Source organism: Balaenoptera acutorostrata, chromosome 6 (genome assembly GCF_949987535.1).
Source record: "Balaenoptera acutorostrata chromosome 6, mBalAcu1.1, whole genome shotgun sequence".
Lineage (NCBI taxonomy): Eukaryota > Metazoa > Chordata > Mammalia > Artiodactyla > Balaenopteridae > Balaenoptera > Balaenoptera acutorostrata.
In genome coordinates this window covers 91,097,919-91,125,853 of record NC_080069.1, presented here as the reverse complement: position 1 = coordinate 91,125,853, position 27,935 = coordinate 91,097,919, and the positions used below count along the sequence as shown (strand labels likewise).

The 27,935-nt window shown below is 42.4% G+C and overlaps 2 protein-coding genes across 3 annotated transcripts in view; one reads left to right on the top strand and one right to left on the bottom strand.

Moving 5' to 3' along the window:
• Positions 1-23: 23 nt before the first annotated feature.
• TSTD2 (thiosulfate sulfurtransferase like domain containing 2) lies at positions 24-25,669 on the top strand. The gene is made up of 10 exons (XM_007197033.2): positions 24-192; positions 3,320-3,532; positions 7,762-8,075; positions 10,423-10,543; positions 15,472-15,597; positions 16,444-16,549; positions 19,726-19,844; positions 20,336-20,494; positions 21,066-21,204; positions 22,918-25,669. The coding sequence occupies exons 2-10, from the start codon at positions 3,368-3,370 to the stop codon at positions 23,253-23,255; spliced, it is 1,587 nt and encodes a 528-aa protein (XP_007197095.1). The 5' UTR covers positions 24-192; positions 3,320-3,367; the 3' UTR covers positions 23,256-25,669.
• Positions 1,072-27,935, bottom strand: part of TMOD1 (tropomodulin 1) — a 102,857-nt gene continuing 75,993 nt past the window's right edge. The window contains exon 10 of one of the 2 annotated variants that reach the window (XM_057547913.1): positions 1,072-1,457. In XM_057547913.1, coding sequence (XP_057403896.1) covers positions 1,450-1,457 — 8 coding nt within the window. In that variant the 3' untranslated portion in view covers positions 1,072-1,449. Of the gene's footprint in view, positions 1,458-24,500; positions 26,118-27,935 lie in introns of those variants that run through there. The other variant, XM_057547911.1, reaches the window with a different exon arrangement.

Sequence of the window (27,935 nt, the reverse complement as noted above, 5' to 3'; positions counted from 1 at the left end):
TGGGCCTCTCGGAGGTTTTCCCGGCGGCCCTTTCGCTAACGGCCTAGACTTCCGGAGTGAGGTGAGGTGCCCGGCGTTCCTTCCTACGTAAACACAGGCTGGGGCTGGAGGTGCGAGGGCAGTGAGCGGTGACAGTTGCTAGGCGGAGACCTTTCCGTGAAGAAGGATTTGAGAAAGGATCTGGACAGGCGGGTACGTGCTCATCTTTCTCCCACTTCCGGGCCTTTGCCGGCTTGGGAAAGCTGGGCGGAGAGATTGGGCCAGGCCCGGCGCGCGGGGTGGGGCCCGGGTGGGAGGCGGCGCCGCTCTAGCCGGCCCGGGGACAGAAAGACCCTCCCTAGTGTGAGCTTGCTACTCCGGGGCTACCCTCTGGCCGTCATCTGACCTCTCGCGCCTCCGAGTTGTTTAGGAAGGAACGGGTGATTGCTTTAGTAATATTTTCAGTAGTCATTGGATACCTCCATGCGTGTATGTGAATATCTCCCGCCCTGACATCTCCGATGAGCGCCACAGCTGCTTATCTAACTGCCTTGTCCATGGCCATCTGAAATTTCACACGTCTGAAATGGAACTTACGTTTCACTCTCCTGGCCTTATTCCTCCTTCCGTCGTACCCATTTCAGTAAATGGCACCATCCATTCCATTGCTTAATCCAAAAATGTAGGTAGGAGTCATTCTTGGGTCCTTTTCCTTCACTTCCTACGGAACAATCTATCGGTAGACCCTGCCGACTCTACTTTCCGGACTTATCCAGGAGCAGATCACGTTATTCCTTTGTTTACAGCTTTGTGGCAAAAAAACTCCATAACCTCTCCTACAGGGTTCTACTCTCTCATCACTGTATTCCAACCCCTCTGACTTTCTTTGTGTACCTCCAGTAAGTCAAGCTCGTTCCCACTTGAGGAATTTATACTCATTATTTCCTTTGTTTTAATGTCTCTGCTCCTAAGTCTGCATGGATGGCTCCTTGTCATTTAGGTCTCAGCTCAAACATCAGGCCCTTGGTGAAGGCTTCCCTGGCCACCAATCACTCTTTATTTAATTTGACAAATATGTTATATTTATTGTGTGCCAGGCAGTGTTCTAGATGCTGAGGATGCAGAGGTGAACAAAGGAAAACCCCTGCTTTCTCATTGCGGATGACCCATTCAGGAACCAGCAAACAGTGCAATCAGAGGTAGTGAGCAAAAGTGGGAGAAGATAATATTAGGGAGGTGGTGGAAGGGGCTTTGTAAGGACCTTGGACTTTATCCTAGTACATTCAGAAGCCTTTGGAGGGCGATCTGACTTATTTTTTAATAGTTACCTCTGTGGCTTCTACAGGAGCAGGGCAGTTAGGCAACTGCAGTAATTCAGTCCAGAAATGATGGCTTGAATGAGGTTGGTAGTGAAGATGGTACAGTGTGGTCTGATGTCATTGTATTTCAAAAGCAGAGTTGATAGGCTTTTCAATAGTCTGAAAGAGTAAGGAGATGAGAATCCCAAAGTTTTTTTGTCTGAGTAACAGGAAGAATGGAATTGTTGTTTACTGAGGTAAGGAAGACTGAGGAAGAGCAAGTTAAGAGTTTGGTTTTAACAGTTGCATTTGAACAGCCTCCTAGCCTTCCAGCTGAAGCTATCCAGTAGACATTGGTTATGTGAATTTGGAGTTCAGGGGAGAGGCCTGGCCTGGAGATACAAATTTGGAGTCATTTAGCGTATAGTGTTCTAAACATAAAATTTCCTTTATGATTGTTTCCCTTTTTAATTTTTTCATGGAAGCTTCAAACATTTACAGAAGTAGAGGAATTTATATAATGAACCCCCACTGACTTTATCAACCAGCTTCAGCAATTACCAACTAATGTCCCATCTACTTTTACCTATATTATCTCCCCTTGCCCAGTTATTCTGAAGTAAATATAGTTTATAAGACCCTGGGACTAGATGAAGATCACCTCAAAGGTGAGTGTAGATAGAGTGATTGAACATTTAGAGGTTGGGATGATAAGGAGGATCCGCAACAAAGAAAACTGAGAAGCAGTAGCTCTTATCACTGATATTTTCATGTTTTTTTGTTTACGTAGTGTCTCTTCTCTTACTATAACATAAGCTCCAAGTTAACAAGGACTTTAACAGTTTCATTAAGACCTGCATCCGCATCACTATTTTATCTGTCAGGCACATAGCAAAGTCCCCACAAATAATAATTAAGAATATATAAATAAGTTAAAGTGAGAACTGAAAGAGGGTTTAGAGTGAGGGGAGGTCATTTTGGGGTGGTGTGAAAGGCATGTGTGGAGACCCTGAGGCAAGAGAGAGCAGGGCTCGTTTGCGGAACTAGGGGAAGTCCAGCATGGCCAGAATAGGATACGTGAGGGAGAGTGTTGTCTTAGATGAGCCTAGAGTGGTAGGGGAACTATGTATGTGTCAAAGGCTACATAGTCCTTTCCAGTCCTCACTATAGTCCTGCAAGGTAGATACTGTCATCTCCATTTTACACATTTGGGAATTAGAACTCAGAAAAGTTAAATATCCTGCCCAGGTTCACACACTTGCACCCAGCTGCACCACAATCCGAAGCCCACGCTTTCCCCAGTCTTTCATGTTCTTCACATTTGTCACTTGTAACATTTGCTTTACAAAAAAAACAACATGTTGGTTGTACTGTGTCCATTTTGACAAGATTTGGCCACAGTAGCAGTTTGTATATTTCTTCTGGCTCATTAAAATGAGGCTCTTTGGTAGTTATTTCTTCTAAGGAAGGGACTTTGCCCAGCTCAAAAATTAGGGGACAAAAAAGAACAAAACATTTATAATTGAAGGTACTAACAGGCAGCTTGCTTGATTTTGGTTGCACCTGGTGCTTTTTTGGTATCTTTTTCCCTAAATGTTTGCATGGCTTGCCCTCTAATTCAGGTTTCTGCTGAAATGCTACTGCCTCAGAAAGACTTTACCTACCCTCTGAGTTTTAAAGAACCCCTTGGTGACTCTGTCTCCTTACTTTGCTTAGTTGTCATCATAGCCCTTTTTACCATCTATTTTTTAAAAACAATTTATTCATTTGTTTACCTTCTCTCTCTCCCCACTGGAAAGTGAGGTCTAAGAAGGCACAGACTTTTTCTGTTTCATTCACTGCTATATCTCCAGGGCCTCGAACAGTGCTGGGCATAGAATTGGTGCTAAATAAATATTTCTTGGATGAACAAGTAAATGAATGGATGGATAGCTTGAGCTACTTGGGCCCATGCTCATTTGCATGATTGATTAGCTTCAAGTTTACTTCAAGTAGTAATCAAAGACTTGGACGTTGTTGTTTTTCCCTTGCTTACTTCCTAGGAGATAGTTAACTGAAAGGAGTCTGCCTCACTGCTGGAACCAAACCAGATGCCTTCTTCCACTTCACCAGACCAAGGAGATGACCTGGAGGCCTGTGTTTTAAGGTTTTCAGACCTGGATTTGAAAGACACAAGTCTTATCAATCCCAGTAGCAGTATCAAAGCAGAGTTAGATGTCAGTACAAAGAAGAAATACTCGTTTGCAAAGAAAAAGGTAAAATTGCTGTTGATCTTTCAGGATCATGTAGGTATAGTTAATGTAGATATACCTAGAAGTAGCTCATCAAGGTTTTCCTCCAGGGAGTGGAGGGCTAGTGAGACACTAGACTGATGCCATGTTCAAGGTAAGGTCTAGTCAGAGCCATTAGCCAGTAATCTTAGTTCAGTGCCAAGCAAAGGAGAATCATAGGCAAGGTGTGGCTCTAGAACACTTATTTATGGTGGAGTACTTGAGGACAGATCCTAGACAGATGGGCTGGATTCCTTTTCCCACCTAGGGTTATGGGAAGAATCCCAGGAACCCAGGAAACCTAGTCATAAGGAGAACAGACAGGCATTAGGGCAACTGCTGTCTAAGACTCCTGATCCGGTCCAGCTGGCAGGGCTCCGTTGGTTGGGAGAAGGAACAGAGCAGCCCAGAATGCTGCAGGCTTACTGAGGATTGGGTTACAGGGGTGGTATGGATGCTATTCTTCTATGCCATTTATTCTTTTTTTAGGGATCATTGACTAAACCCTCTACCTGCTGAAGCTCAAAGGAAAATGACGTGACTGAGGAAGTGCAATTGAGACTTAGTTTTTTTACCTCCAATCTGTTGTCCCTCTTTTGCAAAATCACCTTATATTGGCTCCATGTCAATGAAGAATAGATGTCTCTGCTTATAACTTCCTATCTACCACCCTTCTGCCCTCATCTCACACAGATTTCCTTGAAATGAAACCCAAAGGGTACAGAAAGTTTTTTTTAAGTTACTTTGCAATAATTTCAAACTTATAGAAAGGTTGCCAGAATTGTACAGAGGACCCCCATCTCCCCTCTGCCCAGCAGCTCCATTCATGTTTCATCAGTTGCCTCAAATGGCTTTTACAGATCCACTCTAAGGTCACATGTTACCTTTAGTTGTTATGTCTCATAAGTGTTCAATCTGGACCACTTTCTCATTTTTTTCCCTGAAATCATGACTGTCACATTTTTGAAGATTACAGATGAGTTATGGTGTAGAACATCTCATGATTTTCACTCATGTTTCCTTGTGATTAGATTCAAGTTATGGCTTTGTTAATAAGCCTGCTGCACAAGAGATGCTGTGTTCATCTGGCTGCGTTCTGTCATGCAGTCAGTGCCAATGTGTCCCATTACTGGCAATGTTAATTTTGGGTACTTGATTAAGGAAGTGCCTGTCGGATTTCTTTGCTATAAAATTATTTTTTCCCTTTTAATTATTCAGTATTTGGGGGGAAATACTTTGAGACTATAAATAGCCTGTTCCTCAACCAAATTTCATCTACTAGTTTTAGATCCATTGATGTTTCTTTGCTGAATTATTACTGTGATGATTTCTAAATGGTGATTTTCTAATTGCTTCATTCCTTCTAGATTTCTTACTTGGCATTCTTCTGTAAGGAAGAGCTTTCTTTCCTCCCGGTTTATTTGTATCAGTGTGTATTCAAGAATTCTGTTTTATTCAGTGGGCTATAATCCATTACTATAATTATTTATTTTGATGTTCAGATTATCTCAGATTTGGCTGAGAGCCCCTTCAAGCTAGTATCTATGTCTTTTTGACTTGCCCTCATCATTCTTTGAGCATTTCCTTACTTTCTAATTCAACAAGATGTTTCAGGGTCATCTAGTATTTTCCCTGTCTCATCCCTGGAGTCAGACATTTCTTCAAGGAGATCTGGTTCTTTCTAGTGGAGAATTGTCAAAAACCAAAACCTGGGGGCTAGGTGAGCGCATTGCTTCTAAGGTGTTGCTTCTCCCAGGACCTCTGGTGGACGGAGCTAGGAATATATATAGATGAAGACACATACATCCATATGTATCATACACATACTTTTATATTTACTTTTATATCAATGTAAATCAAATGAGTTCGTACCATTACTTTTAGTTCCATTCCAACATCACAAGGTTTATTCTCTCTCCAGTTTTTTTTTGGCTGCACTGTGCAGCTTGCAGGATCTTAGTTCCCTAACCAGGGACTGAACCCATGCCCTCGGCAGTGAAAGCGTGGAGTCCTAACCACTAGACCGCCAGGGAACTCCCTCTCTCTCCTTTTCATATTGGTGGAGAACCTAGCTCCATTTAGTCCCAATATATTGACTTACTTGCTTATTCCCTGTATGCAGTCTTCCCACTCTGCCAAGCTGCCTCCTCCACCAGGGCCTGCCTTCCCCACACAGGCCTCACCCACCTCTGAGCTGCCTTCCTAGCTCTGGCCTGCATCTCTCTCTCTCTTTTTTTCTTTAGAGAAGTTATTTGTCTCTCCCTCTTTTTTAAAAAATTTATTTATTTTATTTTTGGCTGCGTTGGGTCTTCGCTGCTGTGCACGCGCTTCCCCTAGTTTCAGTGAGCAGGGGCTACTCTTCGTTGCGGTGCGCGGGCTTCTCACCGCGGCGGCTTCTCTCGTTGCGGAGCACGGGCTCTAGGCACGTGGGCTTCAGTAGTTGTGGCACGGGGGGCTCATTAGTTGTGTCTCGTGGGCTCTAGAGCGCAGGCTCAGTATTTGTGGCGCACAGGCTTAGTTGCTGTGCGGCATGTGGGATCATCCCGGACCAGGGCTTGAACCCGTGTCCCCTGCATTGGCAGGCGGATTCTTAACCGCTGCGCCACCAGGGAAGCCCTGGCCTGCATCTCTCTTGAACAGACCCCACACGGGCCCTAGCTGCTGCTGAATCCTCAATGCTTTGTTCACGAGGCCCTAAAAGACCAGCGGCAGGCCACATTTACACTGGGCCTCCCATCTTGCTCAGGCCTGCCTGCTGGCATTTTGACGAAGGAGGAAAGAAGGAAAAAATTCCGATTTTTTATAGTATTTCTTTAAGGACCATGACTTTTTGAGGCCTCGATGATAATGAGGCCTTGGATGCATACACCTTAGTTCTAAGTATAATACAAAGAAACACTTAAGTTGACATACACACCATCTCTCTTTCTCTTTTTTGCCTATACAGAAGGATTAACTGCAGGAGAGGCTAAAAAATGCCCTCCAGTGTAATTGCAGACAACCCCATCCTGCTTCAGTCTAGGACAGTCCAGATATGGTTGTGTACAGACTGAGGAAGGTCCAAAAGTGATGCTCCACATTTATAATTGTTATTCTTCAGAGTGCCCAATTTTGGGTGCTGTACTGTAGTCTTCAGATGCATTAAGAGAATTGTTTAAAATACACATAGATACATACATATATGTAAAAATACCTTTCTTTCCATTTTTTTCAGCCTTGAAAAAAGGCTGATAATCATAGATATCATTTAACTTCCATTTATACATCAAAAAACACCATAAACAAAGTTGAAAAATGAATGAAAAGCTGGGAAACAAATTTGGATAACTATGATCAACAAAAGGTCACTAAAACCACTTACAAACCAGTAAGAAGATAAATGCCACAGTAGAAAAATAGGCAACAGATATTAACAGGTAAGCTAGAAAAGAACATCGAATCAATATGAAAAAATATTCAACCTTAAATCAAAGATACGCAAGTAAAAACAGGATATTTCTTTTGCCTTTTATTTGGGTCAATATTAAAAATATTGACAAAAATTAAATACTGATAAAAATGAACCCCCATGCATTGCTGGTGAGTGTATAAATCGGTATGATTTTCCAGGTAGTCACTATTTCTCACAGTTTAAAATTTTATGCTTCTTCACCTCTAAAACTTTCTTCTTAATAGTTATTCTAAGTAGATGGTTAAAGACGTATAGAAAGATGTGTGCATGGCATGTTCGTTCACCATTGCTTATAACTGCAAATATTGGAAACAAAAAAAGCTCGCTCATTTAGAATTGGTTAAAAGAGTTATGGTGCATCCATAATTTTCTCTTCTGTTTAAATTTTTTTTAACAATTAGCCTAAATCCTCTTTATACAAATCAAAACATTTTGGTAGTCTTTCCAGTCTTTTTCAATGTACTTTTTAATGTAGTTAAGATTACATTGTGTAAGCAAATTTTATCCAGTTTTTTTCATTTAATATTATATTTTCCCATGTAATTTAAAACTGGCTGCTTAATATTCCATAGTAAGTATGTTCCATAATTTCCTTGACCATTTCCTTTTTGGAGGAAGTTCAGTCTCTCAGGAAGTTCTTCTATAGAACAGTAGGACGTAAAACTAGAAATCCCTGTGGAAAGATAAGGGATTTCACGAGACTTTCATTCTAGCCTGAAACCTAAGGTTATTTAACAGTGACATATTTGAAATTTAATTGCAGGCATTTGCCCTTTTTGTCAAAACTAAAGAACTTCCAGCACCTCCTTCTGAGTATAAAGAAAAATGGTGGAAATGCTGTCAGCAACTATTCACAGACCAGACCAGCATCCACAGACATGTGGCAACACAACATGCTGATGAGATTTACCATGAGACTGCTTCTGTTTTAAAGCAGCTGACTGTGACATCGAGCACCTCAAAGACTCTTAAGCCTGCAGACAAAAGAAATCCTTTCAAAGAAGACCTTACCCATAACCATGAAGTGTCTGCTTGGCTCCCTGATATAAGCTGCTTTAGCCCTGATGAGCTGATAAGGTAAGAATTTCATTCTGTACCTTTCGTTTAATTTAAAAAATGTTTTTCCAGTCACAGTGAGATACCACCCATCCACTAAAATGGCAAATCCGTAAGGCACAGAATTTCTCTACTGCCTAAACTAGGCCAATAAACATGTTCTATGTATAATAGAAGACCATAGCCTATGCGGTAGCATATACCCGCACAGCTGACAGTGTTCTCCGGGTTTCTTGGAAGCCATCCTACATCTTATCTTCTCTAGGCAGAGGTAAAGAACAGAAAATTGTATTTTTTTTCAAAAAGAAATCAGAAGGCCCAGAAATGTTAATGATTCCTGTACCCTGAATAATGTCAGAACTTAAAAAGGGGTTTTTGTTGCCAAATGTGGTTTTCTGAGCTGAATATGTTTTAGAAAGTATGTTAAGTTTTATTTTATTTTATTATTATTTTTTTAAATTTATCTTTGGCTGTGTTGGGTCTTTGTTGCTGCGCACGGGCTTTCTCTCTAGTTGCGGCGAGCGGGGGCTACTCTTTGTTGCAGTGCGTGGGCTTCTCACTGCGCTGGCTTCTCTTGTTGTGGAGCATGGGCTCTAGGTATATGGGCTTCAGTAGTTGCAGCATGCTGGCTCAGTAGTTGCGGTGCGCAGGCTGTAGGGCGCAGTCTCAGTAGTTGTGGCGCCTCTGGGATTAGTTGCTCCGCGGCATGTGGGATTTTCGCGGACCAGGGCTTGAGCCCGTGTCCCCTGCATTGGCAGGTGGATTCTTAACCACTGCGCCACCAGGGAAGTCCCTATGTTAAGTTTTAGAACTGAGGCATAGGATTAGAAGTTTAAATCCGCCTTTGAAAACCTCACCAAATCATAATATTACATAATTCTAAAGGACAGATTTCTGATTTTAAGCAATTCCTAAACTATTTGGTGAATAGAAAATGCCCAAATTTGATACATTTTTGTCACCTGTGTTATGCCAGTTCCCTTTGTTTATCAGAAAGAGGAAGAGAAAGTTAGAAACAGAATTGAACTTGGAGTCAGACTTGAGCTAGTCACTAAAATTCTTTGTACCTTTATGTTCTCGCCTCTAAAACTGGAATAATAACGCCTGCTCTGCCTACTTCACAGAATTGCTATATGAATTATATAAAATGATGATGGTAAGAGCACTTGTGAACTATAAAGTGCTATACAAATGTGGTCTCTTCATTTCTGTATGGCCCTGCTTTTTAATTAGAAAGACAAAGAAAAGGATACATGAAACATTTAGCAGATGGTACAAGACAAGCTATATAATTATCACTTACAGTTGTATGGCTCAGACAGTAATTCATTACAGGAATTTAGAGAAAGGAAAATAGATAGGCTCTGAAATAGATAAGCAGGTTTCGGAGACTAGGCCCTGAAATATGAAGAGGGCACTGATGAGACAGTCACAGATACCAGAGCTGGATGGGACCTTAATTATCATCTGTTATATCATTCTCTAAAATATGTCTGTACAACACTAGCTCTGGAGGATGCTATCAGGTGTTGAAAAGAGATGCTAAAGACAATTAAGTTTGGGAAGCATTAGGTTAAAATGTTCTTTTTTGCAGGACTGCCCAGAGCCTTCAATAGATGAGGGGCTTTCACTGTGACTCTCAAAGGGGAGATATTATCTGCAGGATTTCTCAGACATGTGATTTCATAGAACAGCTTCAGAGCACACTTTGAGAAATGCAGTTTATTTCAGTCCTCCAGTTTTACAGATGAGGAAATCAAGGCTCAGGGATGATAAGACACCCGCCCAGGTCCCATAACTAGTTAGTTTAAGTCAGCACAGTGCAGTAGAAAGAGTATGGGTTCTAGTGTCAGAAGACTGGTGTTCCAGTCCTGACTGTCACTTTGTAGCTGTCTCACCTGGGATGAATTGGGCTCAGTTTATTCAGCTGTAAAATGGGGATGCTAATAACCTGTCTCATGGGTAACAGGATTACATGAAAAAATGGAAGTGAAACCTTTCTGTACAGAGAGAGATTCAAAACAGATACTGCCTTGTGTTAGAGTATAAGCCAGAATGGATTCAAATTTCCAGCTGTCTTGTGAAAAGGGGTTATTAATACCTATCTCATGGATATGATGATTAAACAAGGAAATCAAAGTAAGCTCACTTTTTATAAAGGAAGGAGTTCAGTGCAGGTATTTTCTTCTTTAGAGCAAATACAGACAGGAGTTGCTTCTCATTTCAGGAGGAGAATGATAGGAGCAAAGGCAGGCATGAGTTGCTCCATTAGGCCTTTCTTCTGATTCTGCCTGGGTATACTTATGAATTGTGTCTTCCTTATGCCAGTGACTCAAATGCTTTTTCCCCTGTGGTTTTCTTTTTACAGTGGCCAGGGCAATGGTGAAGGGGAGGTGCTACTTTATTACTGCTACTGTGACCTGGAGGATCCTGATTGGATCTGTGCCTGGCAGACAGCTCTGTGTCAGCACCTGCACCTCACAGGCAAGGTAACACCTTCTCCCACACCCTATCCTTCACTGGACTCATCTTGCCTCCAACTTAGTTTGCAGAGGCTGTGCTTGAAGGATTCACCAGTTGGGTTCTTAGAAATTAGCAAATTCCTGCTAGGCATTTAAGTGGAATACTAAACAGCTATTAACATGATGTTTTCTGTTGGTGGGAATGTAAGTTGGTACAGCCACTATGGAAAACAGTATGGAGGTTCCTCAGAAAGTTAAAAATAGAGCTACCATAGGATCCTGCAGTCCTACTCCTGGGCATATATCCAGACAAAACTCTAATCCAAAAAGATACATGCACCCCGATGTTCATAGCAGCACTGTTCACAATAGCCAAGACATGGAAACAACCTAAATGTCCATCAGCAGATGAATGGATAAAGAAAATGTGGTACATATATACAAAGGAATACTACTCAGTCATAAAAAAGAACGAAATAATGCCACTTGCAGCAATGTGGATGCAACTAGAGATTATCATACTAAGTGAAGTAAGTCAGAAAGACAAATACCGTATTTCATTTATATGTGGAATCTAAATATGACACAGCTGAACCTATCTACAAAACAGAAACAGACTCACAGACATAGAGAACAGATGTGGTTGCCAACGGGGAGGGGATTGGGGGAGGCATGGAGTGGGAGTTTGGGGTTAGCAGATGTAAGCTATTATATATGGAATGGATAAACAGTAACGTTCTGTATAACACAGAGAACTATAATCAGTATCCTATGATAAACCATAATGGAAAAAAATATTTAAAAAATGAATGTATATATATGTATAACTGAATCACTTTGCTGTACAGCAGAAATTAACACATTGTAAATCAACTATACTTCAATTTTTTAAAAAATGGTGTTTTATAAGACTACATAAAGGCATAGACCAGGGATCAGCAAACTTTTTCTTAAAGAGCCATATGGTAAATATTTTAGGCTTTGCACAAAAGCTGCTCAAACTTGGTGTCGCAATATGAAAACAACCGTAAACAATATGTAAAAGAACAGATATGGCCATATTCCAGTAAAACCTGTGTAAAAGCAGGCATAATTTGCTGACCCCTTGCATGGGGAAATGTTCTTAATATATTAACTGGAAAAACATTTTATAGAACTGTACATATAGGTGTGATATCAAGTTGCTTCCTAATTTTCTTAGAGCATGTCAGTCTTTTGCCATTTTGTGGTTTTGACATTTGCTGTTTCCTTTCCCTCTTGAATGTTTTTTCCCCTATATCTTCACATGGCTTGTTCCTCACTTCAGATCTCCCCTCAAACGTTATCTCCTGAGAATTCTAATCTGTCTCTCTCCAAATCTCATCACTTTCTATTCCCTTCTGCTCAAAGAATTTCAAAAAGTTTACTACTATTGGAGAGTACAATCTTTGTTTAATTTGTTATAATCTATCTCCCTTGTAGAATATAAGCTTCATGAGTACGGAACTTTGTTAATCAATTGATATATTGTCAGTGCTAGAACAGGGCTTAGCACATAGCAGACAGTAAATATTTGGAGAATGTTGAGTAAAAGGATGAATGTATGTTTGTAACAAAACCACAAGTGTGTGTGTAAAAAGATGGAGAGTGGTAAATATCAAAATGTTAGTTGTGATTATCTCTACGTGATAGAACTATGGATTTTTTTTTCAAATCCTCGATGATTACATATATATATATATACACACACACACACATACACATATGTGTATATATGTATTTTAAAATTTTAAATCAAAAGGAAGTGAACTAGATTCCCTCTGAGATCATCTCTGGTTATGACGCTGTACTGTCTTAGGCCTAATGTTTCCCACACATGTCCTAGGTTTTAATTCCCTAAGGCAATTATTTGATCAGTCAGTGATATTTTTCACACCCATGTTGTTTTATAGATAGCTACTGAAAGCTTCTTTTACCTCATTCAGTTCATCACCAAGTCCTGCCATTTCTGCCTATAAAATATCCTTTGATTCCGTTCACTCTGTCTTCCACCACCTTAAACCAAGCCCCACCCTCTCTTACCTAGTTCATTTCAGCAGCTTCCAGACTACTCTCCATTCTTCCATCCTTGCCCACACTTAATCATTTTCCACACAGCAGCCAGAATAATCTTAAAAGGTAAATGAAATCATCTCCCGCCCTCCCTCCTCACAGTCTTTCAGTAGCTATCCAGTGCATTTAGAGTAAAACCCAAATCCTTAACGTGCCCTTAGTTTCCTGCATTATTTGGCCCCTTCCACCTTTTCCACTTATCTGATACCATTCTTTACTCATTACACTCCAGCAAAATAGCCTTTCAGTTTCTTGGAGCCCACAAAGTTTTTTTGGTGCCTTTGGGCCTTTTTATAAGAAAATTCTCTTCAAGGAACTCTCCCACACCCACTCGGGTTCTCCTATCTAATTTTTAATCAATCTTCAGTTCTCAATTTTAATGACACTTCCTCAAAGACATCTTTCCTGACCTTTAATCTAAATTCAGTTTTCCACATACACTCTTTCATTGCATCTTGCAGTGATTTTTCATAGCACTTGTCAGTCTGTGACTTTTGTCTGAATATCTGTGACCTACCTTAAGTCTGTAAGCTCCCAAAGGGCAAAAACTATTTATTTTTTAACCACTATGACCCAATTCCTAGCACAATTGCTGGCGCATTGTAAAAAAAAAATTTAGTAAACATTTGTGGCGTATATATGTTTATCACCATCTCTATTTAGAGAACACCTTGAAAGATGGATATTCTCTTACAGTAAACCTGAGCCTACAAAATAGGAAATCAGTCTGTTTCCTTGGTTTGGGGCCGATTTTTATTCTTGGCCCAGCCCAAGGGGACCTAGCAGTGAGGGTCTCTACCCACAAGGTGGCAGCACCTGCCTGGATCTTAGGTCTAAATTTTAAGGCTTCAGGCAAGTTTTCAAGTTTTGTGTTGGTAGATTTGGCAGAACGTTGGCATTTGTAGGGAAAGAGGAGAACTTGAAAATTCTAGAATTATGGAAAGAAGCTTCTGATCCCTTTGCTATACATTTCTTACTGCCTCAAGAAATTTGGGGGATGTATTAGAGGCTTTAGAAAGGAAAAATTACAAGATTTGGACCCAATAAGATATGGTTTTGAATCCCAGATCTACCACCTACCAACTCTGTGCCCTTGGACAAGTTACTTGATTTCCTTAAGCTTCTGTTTCCTTTTCTGTCAAATGGGAATTTTGATCTCTACTTTCCAGGAGTATAATGTAAAGTTCCTGTCTCATACTAGGTACTCAATAAATGCTAACTATTGCTCTTCATCTCTGAGGTATAAGGCCTTCCTCACCTAGCAGCTACTTTGAAGGTTTCAGTTGAAGAATCCTTCAACAGAAGTTGGAAGTCTAGTGCATGAGTTTAGAGGTTGCTCTGCCTCAGCTATTTAGGGAGTGCCTGTGCTTGTCTTTTATTTGGGTTCTGAGATTAAAATAGCATAGGAAAGGGTCTTCTGACCTACTCAGAAGACAGGTACACAGAAGTATGTACCTCTTCATCATATTTGCCCCCGTCAGAGACAGTTTTAGGGTAGATTTCCTGACCCTTACGCTGGTTCAGCTCTATTTTTCTATGTTGTCCCTTAAAAAAATACGAGTCGGTAATAGGTGCAGTAGTCTGTACAGCAGAGATGGCATATGCTTCCTACTTTCCTCTCCCAGCCCAGAACAGGCTTCAATAGACTGCACTCCTCTTTCTCAAGGAGCCTGGATGTGACTCAGAATGCTCATCATGGAACTCTGGAGAGCCACTACTAGTGAGTTGGCCCTGGCTTGTGAAATGAATCCCATTTATATCCATGCCCTAAAGAATTGAATCAAGTGAGGCAACAAACGAAGTATCTTCTCTAGGCCCTAATAAAAGGGGAGCTTTTAACATTTTTCAAATTCTAATGCATTGGTAGGTATCATTGCTATATAAATAACAGTATATAAGAAAGTGGTAACAATATAGGACCTTGACTTAAATTACATCTCTTTCCAGAGAATACCATGATATACAGTGTTGCACTTTCTTACTTTTCTCTAGAAAGCTAGCTCTGTCTAGAGATGATCCATCTTTAAACTTATCCAGAGGATTTTGTGGTACCAGAACAAGTAACTTTGCAGGCCCCCCAGAGGATTGCCTCTTAAGGCAGAGGCCTTAACCCAGGCTTTAATGTCCCCTAACCAGTGAAGTATTTCAAAGAGAACAGAGGGTTTGAGAAGCCAAAAAGCCTCAGATTTGGATACACATTCATTTGCTCAGCAAATACATATTAAATGCCTACTGTGTGGCAAGTACTACTCTAGGCACTGATTATGCAACAAAGAACAAAAGAGACACAAGCTCCTCCTGGAATTTGTATTCCAACGGGTGGGTTTGCAGTGGTGGGCTTTACCTCCAACACTGTGCAGAGGTGTGCTCTCGTGCATTCCCAGCCCTCAGATGTGTTCTGTGCATTAGGACTTGAGGACAGCAGTTTTTTCATTGTTGATTCTTTTTCATCTGTTTTATCAAGATGAAGAAATTGAGGTTCAGAGAAGAGAATTAATTTTCTCAGGGTCACTTAGCAAGTAAGTGGCAAAGCTGAATCCTGATCCTACATCTGTTGACCTGAATTTAAGTTTTGGCCATTGGACAGCTGGAGCTCCGTAGCAAATGGGGCTTTCCAGTTGTTCTATCCATTTCATTCTCTTGTTCAGCACACGTTAACTGAGTACCTCGTCTGAACTATGGGCAGTGTGCCATGTTAGAAAACTACAAGCATCTTGTGTGTGGTAACACTTTGGTGTCCACAGCAGTGTTTCTGCTTTTCCTGTTAAACTCATTGACACACATGAACCTGTTCTGCCCTGCAAAGATTTGAACCGAGCTAAGAACAGCCTGCATTCCCTTTCTCTCACCGTCTTGTGTCTCAGGTTCGAATTGCTACAGAAGGAATCAATGGGACAGTGGGTGGAAGCAAATTGGCCACCAGACTCTATGTAGAAGTCATGCTTTCCTGCCCATTGTTTAAGGATTATCTGTGTAAGGACGATTTTAAGGTAAGAGAAATTGAAAATAAAATGGATCGAGAGCCATTTGCTTCTGCTTCAGTGCCTCTTCCCACTCCAGGCTATGAAGAGGATCACTGTAGAGAAGTAAGCAGTGCTGGACAGAACACCCTTTTCTTGCTAGGTCCCGAGGCAGTGCAGGAGAAGGAGCATGCTCATTCCAGTTCGTCCACCACGTCGCCACGTGATCATGGGCCTTGGTCTCCTTTTTTATAGAATAAGGACGTTACAGCTTATACATTCTATAAACTCTCAAGCTTAGCCGTGTTTGTTCATTTGAGAGACCACCTGGCTGTATCAGAGGATCACTATGTGTTTAGTAAACCTGGTGGGATCAGATCAGCACTTCACACCACACAGGGAATAAAGCTATTGCTCGCCCAAGAGAGCTGCTTTATTGGAGTGACTTCATGCTTTAGCATCATGGGTGATAGAGGTGGTGGGAAATACCTTGCTGGTGTTAGTGCTGGTGATGATGATAAGGAAAGAAAAAGTCGTAGCTCTTGAACAAAAGCTGGGATGTAATCTTACATGTTGAAATTGCTCAGTGGTGTTTCAGTTTTATAGTTAAATGCTTATTGCTATAGAAACACCTTTTCAATTTGACATTTCTGCACATGGTAGATACACAATAAATAAGTGCCAAATATAAGAATTAAATCTGTTGTGTAATAATAGGGTAGCTGAAGTATTAAGAAACCTCAAATTAGGAACAACTGTTTCAGTGGGAAAAGGGAGTTAGAGCGTAGAATGTTCCAGATAATTTAACTGAATAAATATCTTATACCTGGAGATGGGAGAGAAAGACTGTATTCTGTTTTGTTTCTCATTGGCTAGACCAGCAAAGGAGGAGCTTGCTGTTTTCCAGAATTGCGTGTTGGTGTGTTTGAAGAGATTGTGCCCATGGGGATCAGTCCCAGTAAGATCTCCTATAAGAAGCCTGGTATGCTTGCTTTAAGAAGAAACATTTTCCTTTTCTTCATAGGGACAAATCTTAATATAGAGACAAATGTGAAAGCTAGACATTCTGATCAGCGAGAGTTGTGATGAGTTCTCTCTTCAGAATATCTGTGGGGTGGCTAACACTTGGGTCATTCAGTGCTTAAACTGGTTCTTCTCTTTGGTGCTCTGGTGATTGGAGACTCACTGCTTAGAATGACTTGGCTTAGTTATTCTTCTTGGTGATGGTTTGGCAAGAAGTTGTTTTCTTTCCAAAGATAATAATTTGGAAAGGGTGTAATTATTACTTGTAAATAGTTCATCAACTGAATAAAACACACAGACTTTTTGCTACAGGAAGCAAGTGGCTTTCAACACCAAAGCAGTTTGTTTGCAAGTGCTCTAGAATGTTCTCTTTGCCCCTCCCTCACGGGTACCGTAGATGGTTGAAAGACATTTGTTTGGCTGGGTTTTTTGGTTTTGTTTTACTTTTTACTATGAAAAATTTCAAACATTAAAAAAAATAGAGAAAACAGTACAGTGAACTCCTGTGTACCTCTCCCGCAGCTTCAACAGTTATAAACTCATGGCCAACTTTGATCTATCCCCACCCCCTTCTCCCATCCTGGATCATTTAGAAGAGAATCCCGATGTCATGTCATTTCATTCATAACTATTTTAGTAGACATCTCTAAAAGATAAAGGTTTTTTAAAAAATAAATAATTGTAAAACCATCATCACATCTAAAACATTTTAACAGCAATTTCTTAATGTTATCAAATATCCAGCCAGTGGTTAAAATTCCCAGTTAGCTCATACTTTTTTAAGTTTGTTTCTATCAGGATTCAAGTAAGGTCCACTCATTGTGATTGATCACTATGTCTCCTAAAGTCCCTTTTAACCTAGAGAGTCACTTCCATCTTTTATTTTCCCCTGCAGTTTATTTTTTGAAGGAATTAGATCATTTTGCTTATAGCATTTCCCACAATCAGTATAATGCTGATTGCATCTCTGTGGGATGTTCTTCTGTCCTCTGTATTTCCTATGAACTGTAGTTAGATTTATAATAGTGCTGTCTAATAGAAATATAATGGGAGCTACAGGGGAATTTTACATTTTCTAGTAGCCACATTTTAAAAAGTAAAAGGAAACAAGTGAAATTAATTTCAATAATATACTTTATTTAATGCAATGTAGCCAAAATATTATTTCAACTTGTATCCAGTGTAAAAAATTATTAATGAGATATTTTACTCTTTTTTTGGTATACTAAGTCCTTGAAATCCTGCATCTGTGTCACCCTTATTACAGCACATCTCAAGCCACATTTCAAGTGCCCATTAGCCACATGTGGCTAGTGGCTACCATATTATTTCTTTCTTTTTTTTTTTTAATTTTATTTCATTTGGCCATGCTGTGCAGCATGTGGGGTCTTAGTTCCCCGACCAGGGATCAAACCCTTGTCCCCCGCATAGGGAGCGCAGAGTCTTAGCCACTGGACCGCCAGGGAAGTCCCTGTGGCTACCATATTAGATAGCTCATGTCTAGAGACTTGATCAGGTTCAGGTTTGATTTCCTTTTTTCTTTCTTTCCTTTTTTTTCCCCCAAGTCTACTTCATAGGTAGTATTGTCTCCTTTCATCAGGAAACAGAAAGCTCTGGCTGGGTCTATGTTCATTTTTTAACATGTAAATATTTAAAAAGAAGGCTAAGAGTTAAACCAGAGGGAAATGAGAGTAAGATACAAGCATCCGGGAAAAGAGACTCATGTATGAGGAGAAAAGGGCCAAAAAGGGCTGTGTCTGCTTAGTGTCCCTCCCTTGGCAGAAGGCAGGATGGCCACAAACAGCTCTTTGTTGGCACTATAGGACCTTGCTCTGGAGCTTAGGGGAGAGTGGGCTCCAGGCAGTGCTTTGCTGCTTTCATTTGAGCCAAGTTGTTTGGAGGCACTTCTTTTAAGCACTTCATGTGAGTCACTCTCTGGTCAGGCCTCCACAGGGCCAGGAGAGTAGCCACAGTAATAGCAGCAGCAGGAACAGGCTGGGTTCCCTGCAGCTCCGTGTAAGGAGAAGTCTTAGCAGATTTCCATGCTTCTCATCACAGTTTTGAACCTCCCTTTCCACCCCACTGTTTTGGTGACTGTGTAATTATGTGACAGTAACTTATATAAAATCTGGCCTTGTTACATTCTCCCTGCAGTCCTAGGTTGGGCAGGTAGGAATCCAGATTCCTTGGCCGTGCTCTGGGTCTCCAGCCCGATCTGGGTACCCAGCAGTTTCAGGGGGTTGTTGGGATTACCCCTGAGTGGAGCTGTCAGGCTCTATCATGAGTGGTGACTCAAGGACCAGAGCGCCCCCCCATGAGGTATGGTGGCCAAATTCACCAGAAGTTCCTCACAAACTACTGAGATGTCTGGACCCTAAAGATACAGGAGTATTTCTATCCTAGAGAGTAGAGAAGGCAGAGGGCCCCATCGGACAGGTTCTTTCCTTTTAGTCTCCTTGTATGTTACTTATCTTCTTCATCTCCTTTCTCTCCTCCTTCTTCTAGCGTTTCATCCTTTTCTCTCTCTTGCCTTCTTTCTCATATTTCATTCCTGCTGTCAGCCCCCCCTGCCCTTTTCTCTTTTACTCATGCACACAAACTTAGACATTCTTCTTACTCTTTTGTATTTTTAAAAAACTGATTCCAACTTTGTTCCATAACCATATGCTCACACCTGCCTGTGCCAGGGTTCTTAGCCTTGGACTTGACGTTGGTATGGAACAGTTTATAAAGCCTGTAGTCAAGCATATACATGCCCAGGCTCCTCCATATACAATGACAATAGAACACTGGCCATAACATGGGCCCGAAAACCCACATGGCAGTTTATATCCCTTCTGTCTGGCTTTTATTATTGGGTTAGGCCAAGTATGAGGATGCAGAATTCTCTAATTATTTCTAAACTGCCAGGTCTCCACAGTGCTCATCTTAGGAGGAGGGAGAGTGAGGATACATGGAATTACTAAATTCTTTCATTATGATCATCAGATAGTGTCATTTTCAGACGTAACTGTAATTATGAGAGGAAAGGTTTAGGTGGGAAGAAACAAAGCAAATGGAAGTCATCGGGCTGGGCCAGTTGTAACTGGGTTTTGTTTTTGTTTTGTTTTAACTGATTTTTTTGTTTGGTTTTAGGAATCCATTTATCCCCGGGTGAATTTCATAAAGAAGTAGAAAAGTTTCTGTGTCAGGCAAATCAAGAAGAAAGTGATACTATCCTACTGGACTGCAGAAACTTCTACGAAAGCAAAATAGTAAGTAAGAACCAGAACTGAGTTCCCACAGCATAGCATGTTTCTGAAGGGGACGCTGTGCGCCCATCTGTGGCTGAGTCACTGGCTCTCCTCCCACTACTAGCAGCATCAGAGAAAACCCAAGACTTCAAACTCAGAATCTGGTGAGAAAGTCTAAGAAAATATGGATTAAAGACATCTTGGCACATAATGGACTTTCTGGCTCCCATATGCCTACCCCTGACATGTGTCAAGGATCTTGTCAAGTTTGCTTTGGGCAGCCTCTCCAGTTCCCCTGAGGTCTCTGGATGGGTAACCCACAGCCCACCAGCCTTGTTTCTAAGTTCCAGATTTTGAAGTTTGAAAGGCTAGCGTGTGGGATGAAAACAGCAGGGAGCAAGTGCTTCTTTGCCAAGGCAGGGGTGGGGAGTGGTGTTTGATGCAGAAAGCAGCTTTGTTCTTACCAGGTATGTTTTTCTGATCATTTTCTTTCTGCTGCTCCTATATTGTAGGGACGGTTCCAGGGCTGCTTAGCCCCAGACATCAGGAAATTCAGTTACTTCCCTAGCTATGTTGATGAAAATCTAGAACTTTTCAAAGAGAAGAGGGTGCTGATGTATTGCACTGGGGGCATCCGTTGTGAGCGGGGTTCAGCCTACCTCAAAGCCAAGGTGAGTCACCACCCTTAGGGCACTGCAGGCATGGAGGTGAAGAAGGCTCCACCCACAGCATGTGTGGAACTTTCCAATCCCCACCTTCACTCCCTCTCCCACGCCCAGCCAGCCAGGGATTTATTCTCCCCAGCACAGAGTTTCTAAGTATAAAATCTGAAGTTCTTAAATCTCAAGATGTGAAAAGCACTCAACAATCTTAGCGACTCATCAAGTACAAAAGGGAAAGATTATCTCCCTTTTCCTAATCCTTTTGCTTGATCCTGAGAAGAGCAAATTCAGTAACATTACATGTCCTAACAGGTGTCTTCCTATATTTAGGGAGCAGCAAAAATAGTTGGGCTTCCCAGGATCTAGAGAGTGAAGGCCCTGACTGCTGTCCTCACCCATCACCCTAGTAGGCAAGATCTGCCAGTTGGTTCCTTGCCCCCTTTGTCAGCAGTTCTTCAGTGTCCCGCAGGGGGAGCCAGGAGCCCCATTTCGGCATTCCTACCACATGCTGCTCCTCTGTGGAGCTTCCTACTGGTCTCTGCTAGTCTCCTCAAATTTCCTTTTGTGTTTCCACACATAGGGAGTGTGCAAGGAAGTGTTCCAGCTCAAGGGTGGCATCCACAAGTACCTGGAGGAGTTTCCTGCTGGTTTTTACAAAGGGAAGTTGTTTGTTTTTGATGAGCGTTATGCCTTATCCTTCAACAGTGACATAGTGTCAGGTAGGTCAGCACAGACTCAGAACCTAAATTCATGATCAGACATACCCTCTGTATTAACCTTCTGGAAGACAGACCAGTACTGATTACTTGAAGAATAAAGCAAGGGAAAAGGAGTACATAGTACCACCATTTCCTAACAGAGTTGGAGATGCAGCAGTGGAGCAGACAGAATTTGGAATGGAAAATAATTTTATCTTTAGTTTCATAACCCCTCACTAAATATAGTACTTCCTTCAATTACGAATGTAAGCAGCAAATCAGTAGTATTAGATGTACCTGTGACTTTGTTATCACTAGAAATCACAGTATTTTCATATATTACAGCTGCTGTGAATATTTCAAAATAGCATTTATGTTCATCATTGCTTCAAAATGGAAATAGTTATTAGGCCCATCACTAAGTCTTGTTATAGAGTCTTGTGTTAATAAGTATTTTACTGTATCCCAGACTTTAAAGAATATTTCGTTATTTTGTATTCTATATAATTGGTTTCCTTTGTGATCCTATGTATTTTATTTTATGCATTGTAAAAACATTTTTCTAAGACAGAATAGTCTTCACTAGACTGTCAAGTAAATTCATGGCACAAGTAAAAGAACCCGTAGTTAGATGGTCTGTGGACACATGTGGTATGCACTTTAGAGTGGTGGGTGGGGCATTCCAAGGTGGGAGCTGAGCCTAGGGCCAAGGCAGGAGGCAGGGGTGGCTACAGGAAGCCTGTGGTGTGACTGTAGTTTGGAGTCCACACTAACATATGGTACCAGATGAGGGCAGTCAGTAAAAGAAGGATGGAAATAATCCTTAAGAAAAATGGATCCTCCCCCTGGATGCCACCATTTTGAACGGGAAAGATCACAGGCAGACAACCCTAGTGGCTGTCAGAATTTTCTAGAACTCCTGTGATCAGGGGCTGAGATTGAATTAACACTCAGATAATGAATAAGGTGGGAGTCTGATTTCCTCTCCCCTTTCTTCTTGATCTTTGTATTCGTTTTAATGGTCTTATATTTGTGTCTTATTGGAAGCAACTTCAGATCTCTTATGGAGCTAGATGGAGCAGAAAGGGGAGAGAGAGGGCCCAAAGGTAGCTTAGATAAGCTAGGTAAAGAGACTTGAAGAATGATGTTATCAATGGTGATAGGAGGTCAGCAGGGAAAAGGGGCCGAGAAAGTAGATAATGTGAGTTTTAGGAGTTGTGTGGCCAAGTGTCCCCTGGCAAAAGCAGGAGAACTTCAGGCCTGGGGAAGAGGAATGTGGACTGCAGAAGCCAAATGTCAATGTGGGATTATCTGTATTCAGGCGTGTTGTCAAAGGGAATGATCTAAAGGAAAAAGACCATTCAACAAAGGGTGGTTGGCCAGCTTTGGACTAGTTAATGGAAGAGACAAACGTTACTGCCTGTTTTCTAAATGACAAAAAGAAAAATGGGTCAGTGAATGCTGGAATCAGAAGACAATTCCCAGAAGCAACCTCCCCCCAAAAAGGTGGGGGTGGGGGAACCTTGTCTGTTAGAAGACAGGAGACTTACACTATTTAGAAACCTTCCTCAGACCCAAAAGGATACATTAGATGCTGATGAGCTAAGGGTTATATTTAGGAACTGGAGAATTGTGTCTACGTGTGCATGTGGTACGTACGTGTGTGTATGTACACGTGTGTCTGTGTACACATGTGTGCTCATGTGTCTTTATAACAAGGCTTTTCTTCCCCAGAATGTTCATACTGTGGGGCCCCATGGGACCAGTATAAACTGTGCTCCACTCCCCAGTGCCGCCAGCTCATCTTGACCTGCCCTGCCTGCCAAGGACAAGGATTCACAGCCTGTTGTGTTACGTGTCAAGACAAAGGGAGCAGGCAGGCTGCAAGCCCAGCCCAGAGCAGCTTTAAAGAGGAATGCGAGTGTACAGCCCGACGGCTACGCGCACCCAGGGAGCTCTTACAGCAGGGGCGACTCCCTGCGAGCCCGGAGCCCAGGCCAGGTGATGATGAGGATGGGCCATGCTTACATGAGCGGCCCCATCTGCCTTTCCCCAAGCCTTCACAGAGCTAGGTTTGGGGCGACCATGTATTGGAGAATATTAGGGCTGTTCCAGCAGAGAAACAGGGAACTTTAGTGCTGCCAGAGCCACCATGGCCAACTGGTCACCATGTTGGCCACCTGTCCTTCACAAGAGGAGGGAAAATGGAGTTGGGTGCTGACCTCTTACCGGAGACATTCTGACTCAGAAGATGCTAGAGCACAGAAAAAGGTGAGCTGTGTAGGATCCCAAAGCTGCTGAGGGAGAGAGCCTTGAGCCTGGTGACCAGGTCATGCCCTTTCTGTGCCATGCAGCAGGGCTGGGAGTAGTCATTTTTCTTATCAGCAAACCTGTCTGTCCTGATGGTAGAATATGAAAGCTGTGGCCCTGGAAGTGGACTCCTCGGAACCAGGCCCCTTAGGTCAATCTGCCATCCACCCCTACCCTTCTCTCTTCTCTGCTAGCCTCAGAGCACTAGACCAGGATCTGAAAACTATGGCATTTGGCCCACCTCCTTCTGTAAATAAAGTTTTATTGGAATAGCCACACCCATTCATTTACATATGACCTATAGCAGAATTAAGTATTTACAAGAGAGACATTATGGCCTGCAAAAGCTGCAGTATTTCCAGGCGTACCTTGGAGATGCTGCAGATTCGATTCCAAACCACCGCAATGAAGTGAGTCACGCGAATTTTTTGGTTTCTTAGTGCATATAAAACCTATGCTTACATTATACTGTAGTCTATTAAGTGTGCAATAGCATTATGTCTAAAAAAACAATGTGCATAACCTAATTAAAAAATTCTATTGCTAAAAAATGCTAACTATCATCTGACAATGCAGGGTTGCCACAAACCTTCATTTTGTAAAAACCGAAATATCTGCGAAGCACAATAAAACAAGGTGTGCCTGTACTATCTGGCCCTTTACAGAAAAAAACTTGCCACCCCTAGTCTAGACCAACAGCTCCTCTGATGGAGGAGATGGTCTTAAAGATGTGGTCCACCTTCATGTTTCATTGGTTTGGTTTCTGTGAGAGGTTTCCTCTGCTTTCCCCAATACCCACACTCTTAGCTCTGAAGTATTCTCTTTGAGAGATTCACATTAGCTCGATGACACTGACCCTTGGGCAGTAGTTTTTAGGTGAACACCTCAGAATACAAGACATGCTGTGTAAGGTTATTCAGCACTGCTGTGGTGGTTTCCCAGCCTGTAGCCAACATGTCAGGCGCATGTCCCTGGCACACAAGTCCCAAGAAACACATGCACAGCCATTCTTAGACCAACAGATTTAATATTATATTGCAGTTTCCAGTGATGCAGAATACAGCTGCAGTTGTGTTTCAAGGAGAAGCCGAGTGGGGCTGGCCGTTCCTGCAGCACGGAGCCACTCCTGGGCCCATCTGCAGCCTCAGTAGACACTCCTCCATAGTGGTGAGGCCCTGGCTCCACCTCTGGTGACCCTGTACTGTCCCATCATTACAGTTCCGTGTGCAAGACTTTTCCTTTTTCGCCAAAAGCCTCTCTGCTCAGTGCTCTGCAGCTTAGTCTGTGCTCGTCAGCTCTTTGGCTTGTCCTTTATCATAAGATTTGCTGAATCACTCACGAAAACTCCCCAAGCAACAGAAATACTAGTTTAACTGGCACCGTGGTATATTAAAAGGCACAAGGGCAGTGTGGCTTAACATTTTTGCTGGATCCTCAGAGATGCACGTGATGTTAAGGGATCCGGCAGAAATGCCAAAATTACATTTTCAGAATAATCATCTTGGGTGGTTTGGCCAGGTTTCCTATTTCTTAAATATCTAGATTTTCTTCACCACTGACCTTTGGAGGCTTAATTTACAGGCATGAGATCAGCGGTGACTTGTCTAAGAAGCGATGCGATAGGCAGTTGAAGTCTGTAAGCATAAGCCATGATGGACTAGAAATTTGTCTCTAGTGATGTGCCTCACATAAGGCATTGGCCCACTGTGCAACAGAGAAAGGTGTTTCCAAGTATTTGGCCATAGGTTTTCACATCCATCGTAAGGTTGGCATTCGATAAGGAAAAAATTCTTTCTGACTCCAGTATTAAATTTTAAATAAATCCCAGATGTTCATAAAGAACACCCAGGGAAATGTTTCTTGCCTGGAATTGGTTTAAAAAAAAAAAAGGACAGTTTTTAAAATTTGAGACTTCACCATTGGCTTTTTCTATCATTTCCTCGTAACCAGCTTAAGGAATCTCATGTTCTTTGATTCCTGGCAGAGCTCTGTGGCTTCAGTCTTTTTGTCTTTCTTGGGGGGAAAAAATTGTGTTCTTGATCCAGAAATCAACTTAGCAACTTTAATCTTGAGGTTCTTAAAATTTAAAAGAGGATTAATAAAGAATGATGACATGTTCTGTTTGCTAAAGAGCTAAGATCAAATTTGTAATAAAATATTTTATAATGCTTTTAAACCACGTGGAAGAGGGTGCTGTTTGTTCATGTTACACATTTTAAATATACCTGAAACACCACACAGCAAGGTCACCGAAACTGGGCTCCTGGGGTTAAGTCACTGCTGCTCTAACATTGTCTTCAGTAAGGTCTGCCAGTTCGGGGGCTTTTTAGTTTTTAAATAATAACCGGACTGAACTTCTGTGACTAAAGAAAAACTTCACATTCACCATAGTTTATAAAATTTTCAACTACAACCACTAGCGAACCTAACACCTTAGTGCGTAAAGAACTGAACCACAACAGGGTTTGTGCCGGCATTCTGCCTTCCGGTTTCCACTGCAGAGCACAGCCTATCAGTAGAACACGTCCAGTTCAAAGGCGTGGTCGGCACCCGCACACACTAGACGCCACTCCGGCACTTGGGAATGATGGGCCCGGTCAAGTCGGCCAGCCTCCTCTTCCTCACTGGAAAGGAATGGAGATGAGACGTGAGCCAGCTGTCCCTGTGCACCCGAACCACCACCGTGGCTCTGAGAGCGCCGGGAAGCTTCTTGACAACTTTGCTCAGCAAACTCTGATGTCTGGTGTTTTTAAAGGACAGCTTGTGAGCCTTCACTGAGAGGAGGGTCTGTAGTGGTGTAGATTCGTTCATAAAGTACTTCTAAATCGCTGGCCATACAGGTATAAAACCCACTTTATCCAACTTGGCTGTTGTCCTTTGTGTACAGAGGCCCCGTGGCTGCAGATCCTCACTCCGGTCAGATAAGATTTAAGTTCAGTCGATCTTAATGAGATCTTAACCTGCTGGAAACATTTCCCCCAACTCTTCCTCAAAGCTCTTGGTCTGCCTGTGTAAACAACAGTGCCTGCCCTGAAGATTACCCTGTATTATCTGTGTCCCCTTATGGTCAACCTTGACATTTTCCCAGGGGCAAGACAATATAAGCCCAAACACTGTTCGCATAACAAAGTAGTTAAATGTAAAGCATTAGCCAGGGGGTTGCAGGCTGGGGTCATTAGCTGACAGGATGGCGGGGATGATTGGAGGGGTGGGTAGGGTTCCCTTTGTTACAGCAAAGGGAGAGGGTTCGAAACAAATTATAGTGTCTGCAGACGAAAACCAAGCAGCAAGCTAGATCAACCACAGGAGAAAGGTCGGTCAAAGACTGTAGAGCCGGTAGGTGGCAGTCAAGGGGGCTGCCGGTGTGGCAGAGACAGGAAGCTATAGCGAGAGGAAAAAAGTCTGTCTATACTTAGATGTCTTCCAGTTCCTGAGCTGAGCAGGCAGACCTCAGGTGGATGCTTACGGGCTGCAACAAGAACCGAACTGAGGCTAGGAGCTGGTGTGGAGGGGCGCAGGGGCACACAGGCTGCCCAGTCTGGGGCCTAGAGTTTAGCCTTTGCCTGAGCTCCTCCCCTCCCCTCCACCCACCTCGAAAGAACAATGAATGCAAATCAGTGGGCAGTCTCCTGGAGAGAAGACAGTGTGTCTGGCCAGATTTCTGGAGACCATCAGAATGTCCAACAGCTTGGGGGAAGATGGGGGGGAACAAAAACCAAAGCCCAAAGAGCAGAAGTTTGCCCAGAGTGACCGGAGGGTTTACATGAGCCAGGCTTGACAGCATCTCCACGTTAGCTGAACAAGCATTACACCCCTTTTGCACTCAAGCCCTCATTGGAGCCCCTCTGACAATTCTAGAGTGTCAGTGTTGTCACCATTGCCATGTTATGGATGAGGAAAGTATGGCAGGGAACAAAATGATAAAGCCGGTACCAGACGGAACCAAGCCTTGTGACTCATCTGGAGCCTCGGTCCAGCGCCTCCCTCAGTACAATCCGGCCCTGTCTATGTAGGCTTTACATACCCACATCTCATCTGGTTCTCACAAGGAGGACTAGCTCCTTTCCCCTGGAGAAGAGAAGGGAGCCAGGGTCCCTGAGAGCAAGCGGCAGAGCCAGGAACCTGAGTCCCCAGCTAGTGGCTCACGGTACAGAAAAGGATCCCGTGCAGTCTCCCCCCACCTGCCCTCAGGATGCACACTGGGCTGCATCTGTGCAGGGTCCCCCTGCCACTGGCTTTTACAGGGACCGGATGGGGAGAAGGGAAAGGCACCCACTTATTCAGGTTTTTTTTTTTTTCTTTCCATTTTAATAATGAAGGAAATTGAGGCCAAGAGGGAAGTAACTTGCCTCAAGTCACAGTGAATAAGAGACGCAACTGGGAGCAGAAGCCAGGTCTCCCAATATCCTTCTTCAAATCAACCTGCTTTTTACATTCATTAA

What these genes read in the sequence shown, in the direction of transcription:
- TSTD2 (XM_007197033.2), top strand. Translation starts at nt 3,368, where the DNA reads ATGCCTTCTTCCACTTCACCAGACCAAGGAGATGACCTGGAGGCCTGT. An exon ending in ACTCGTTTGCAAAGAAAAAG is followed by an intron (nt 3,533 to 7,761) that starts GTAAAATTGCTG and finishes ATTTAATTGCAG; the next exon opens with GCATTTGCCCTTTTTGTCAA. An exon ending in TGTGTAAGGACGATTTTAAG is followed by an intron (nt 15,598 to 16,443) that starts GTAAGAGAAATT and finishes CTCATTGGCTAG; the next exon opens with ACCAGCAAAGGAGGAGCTTG.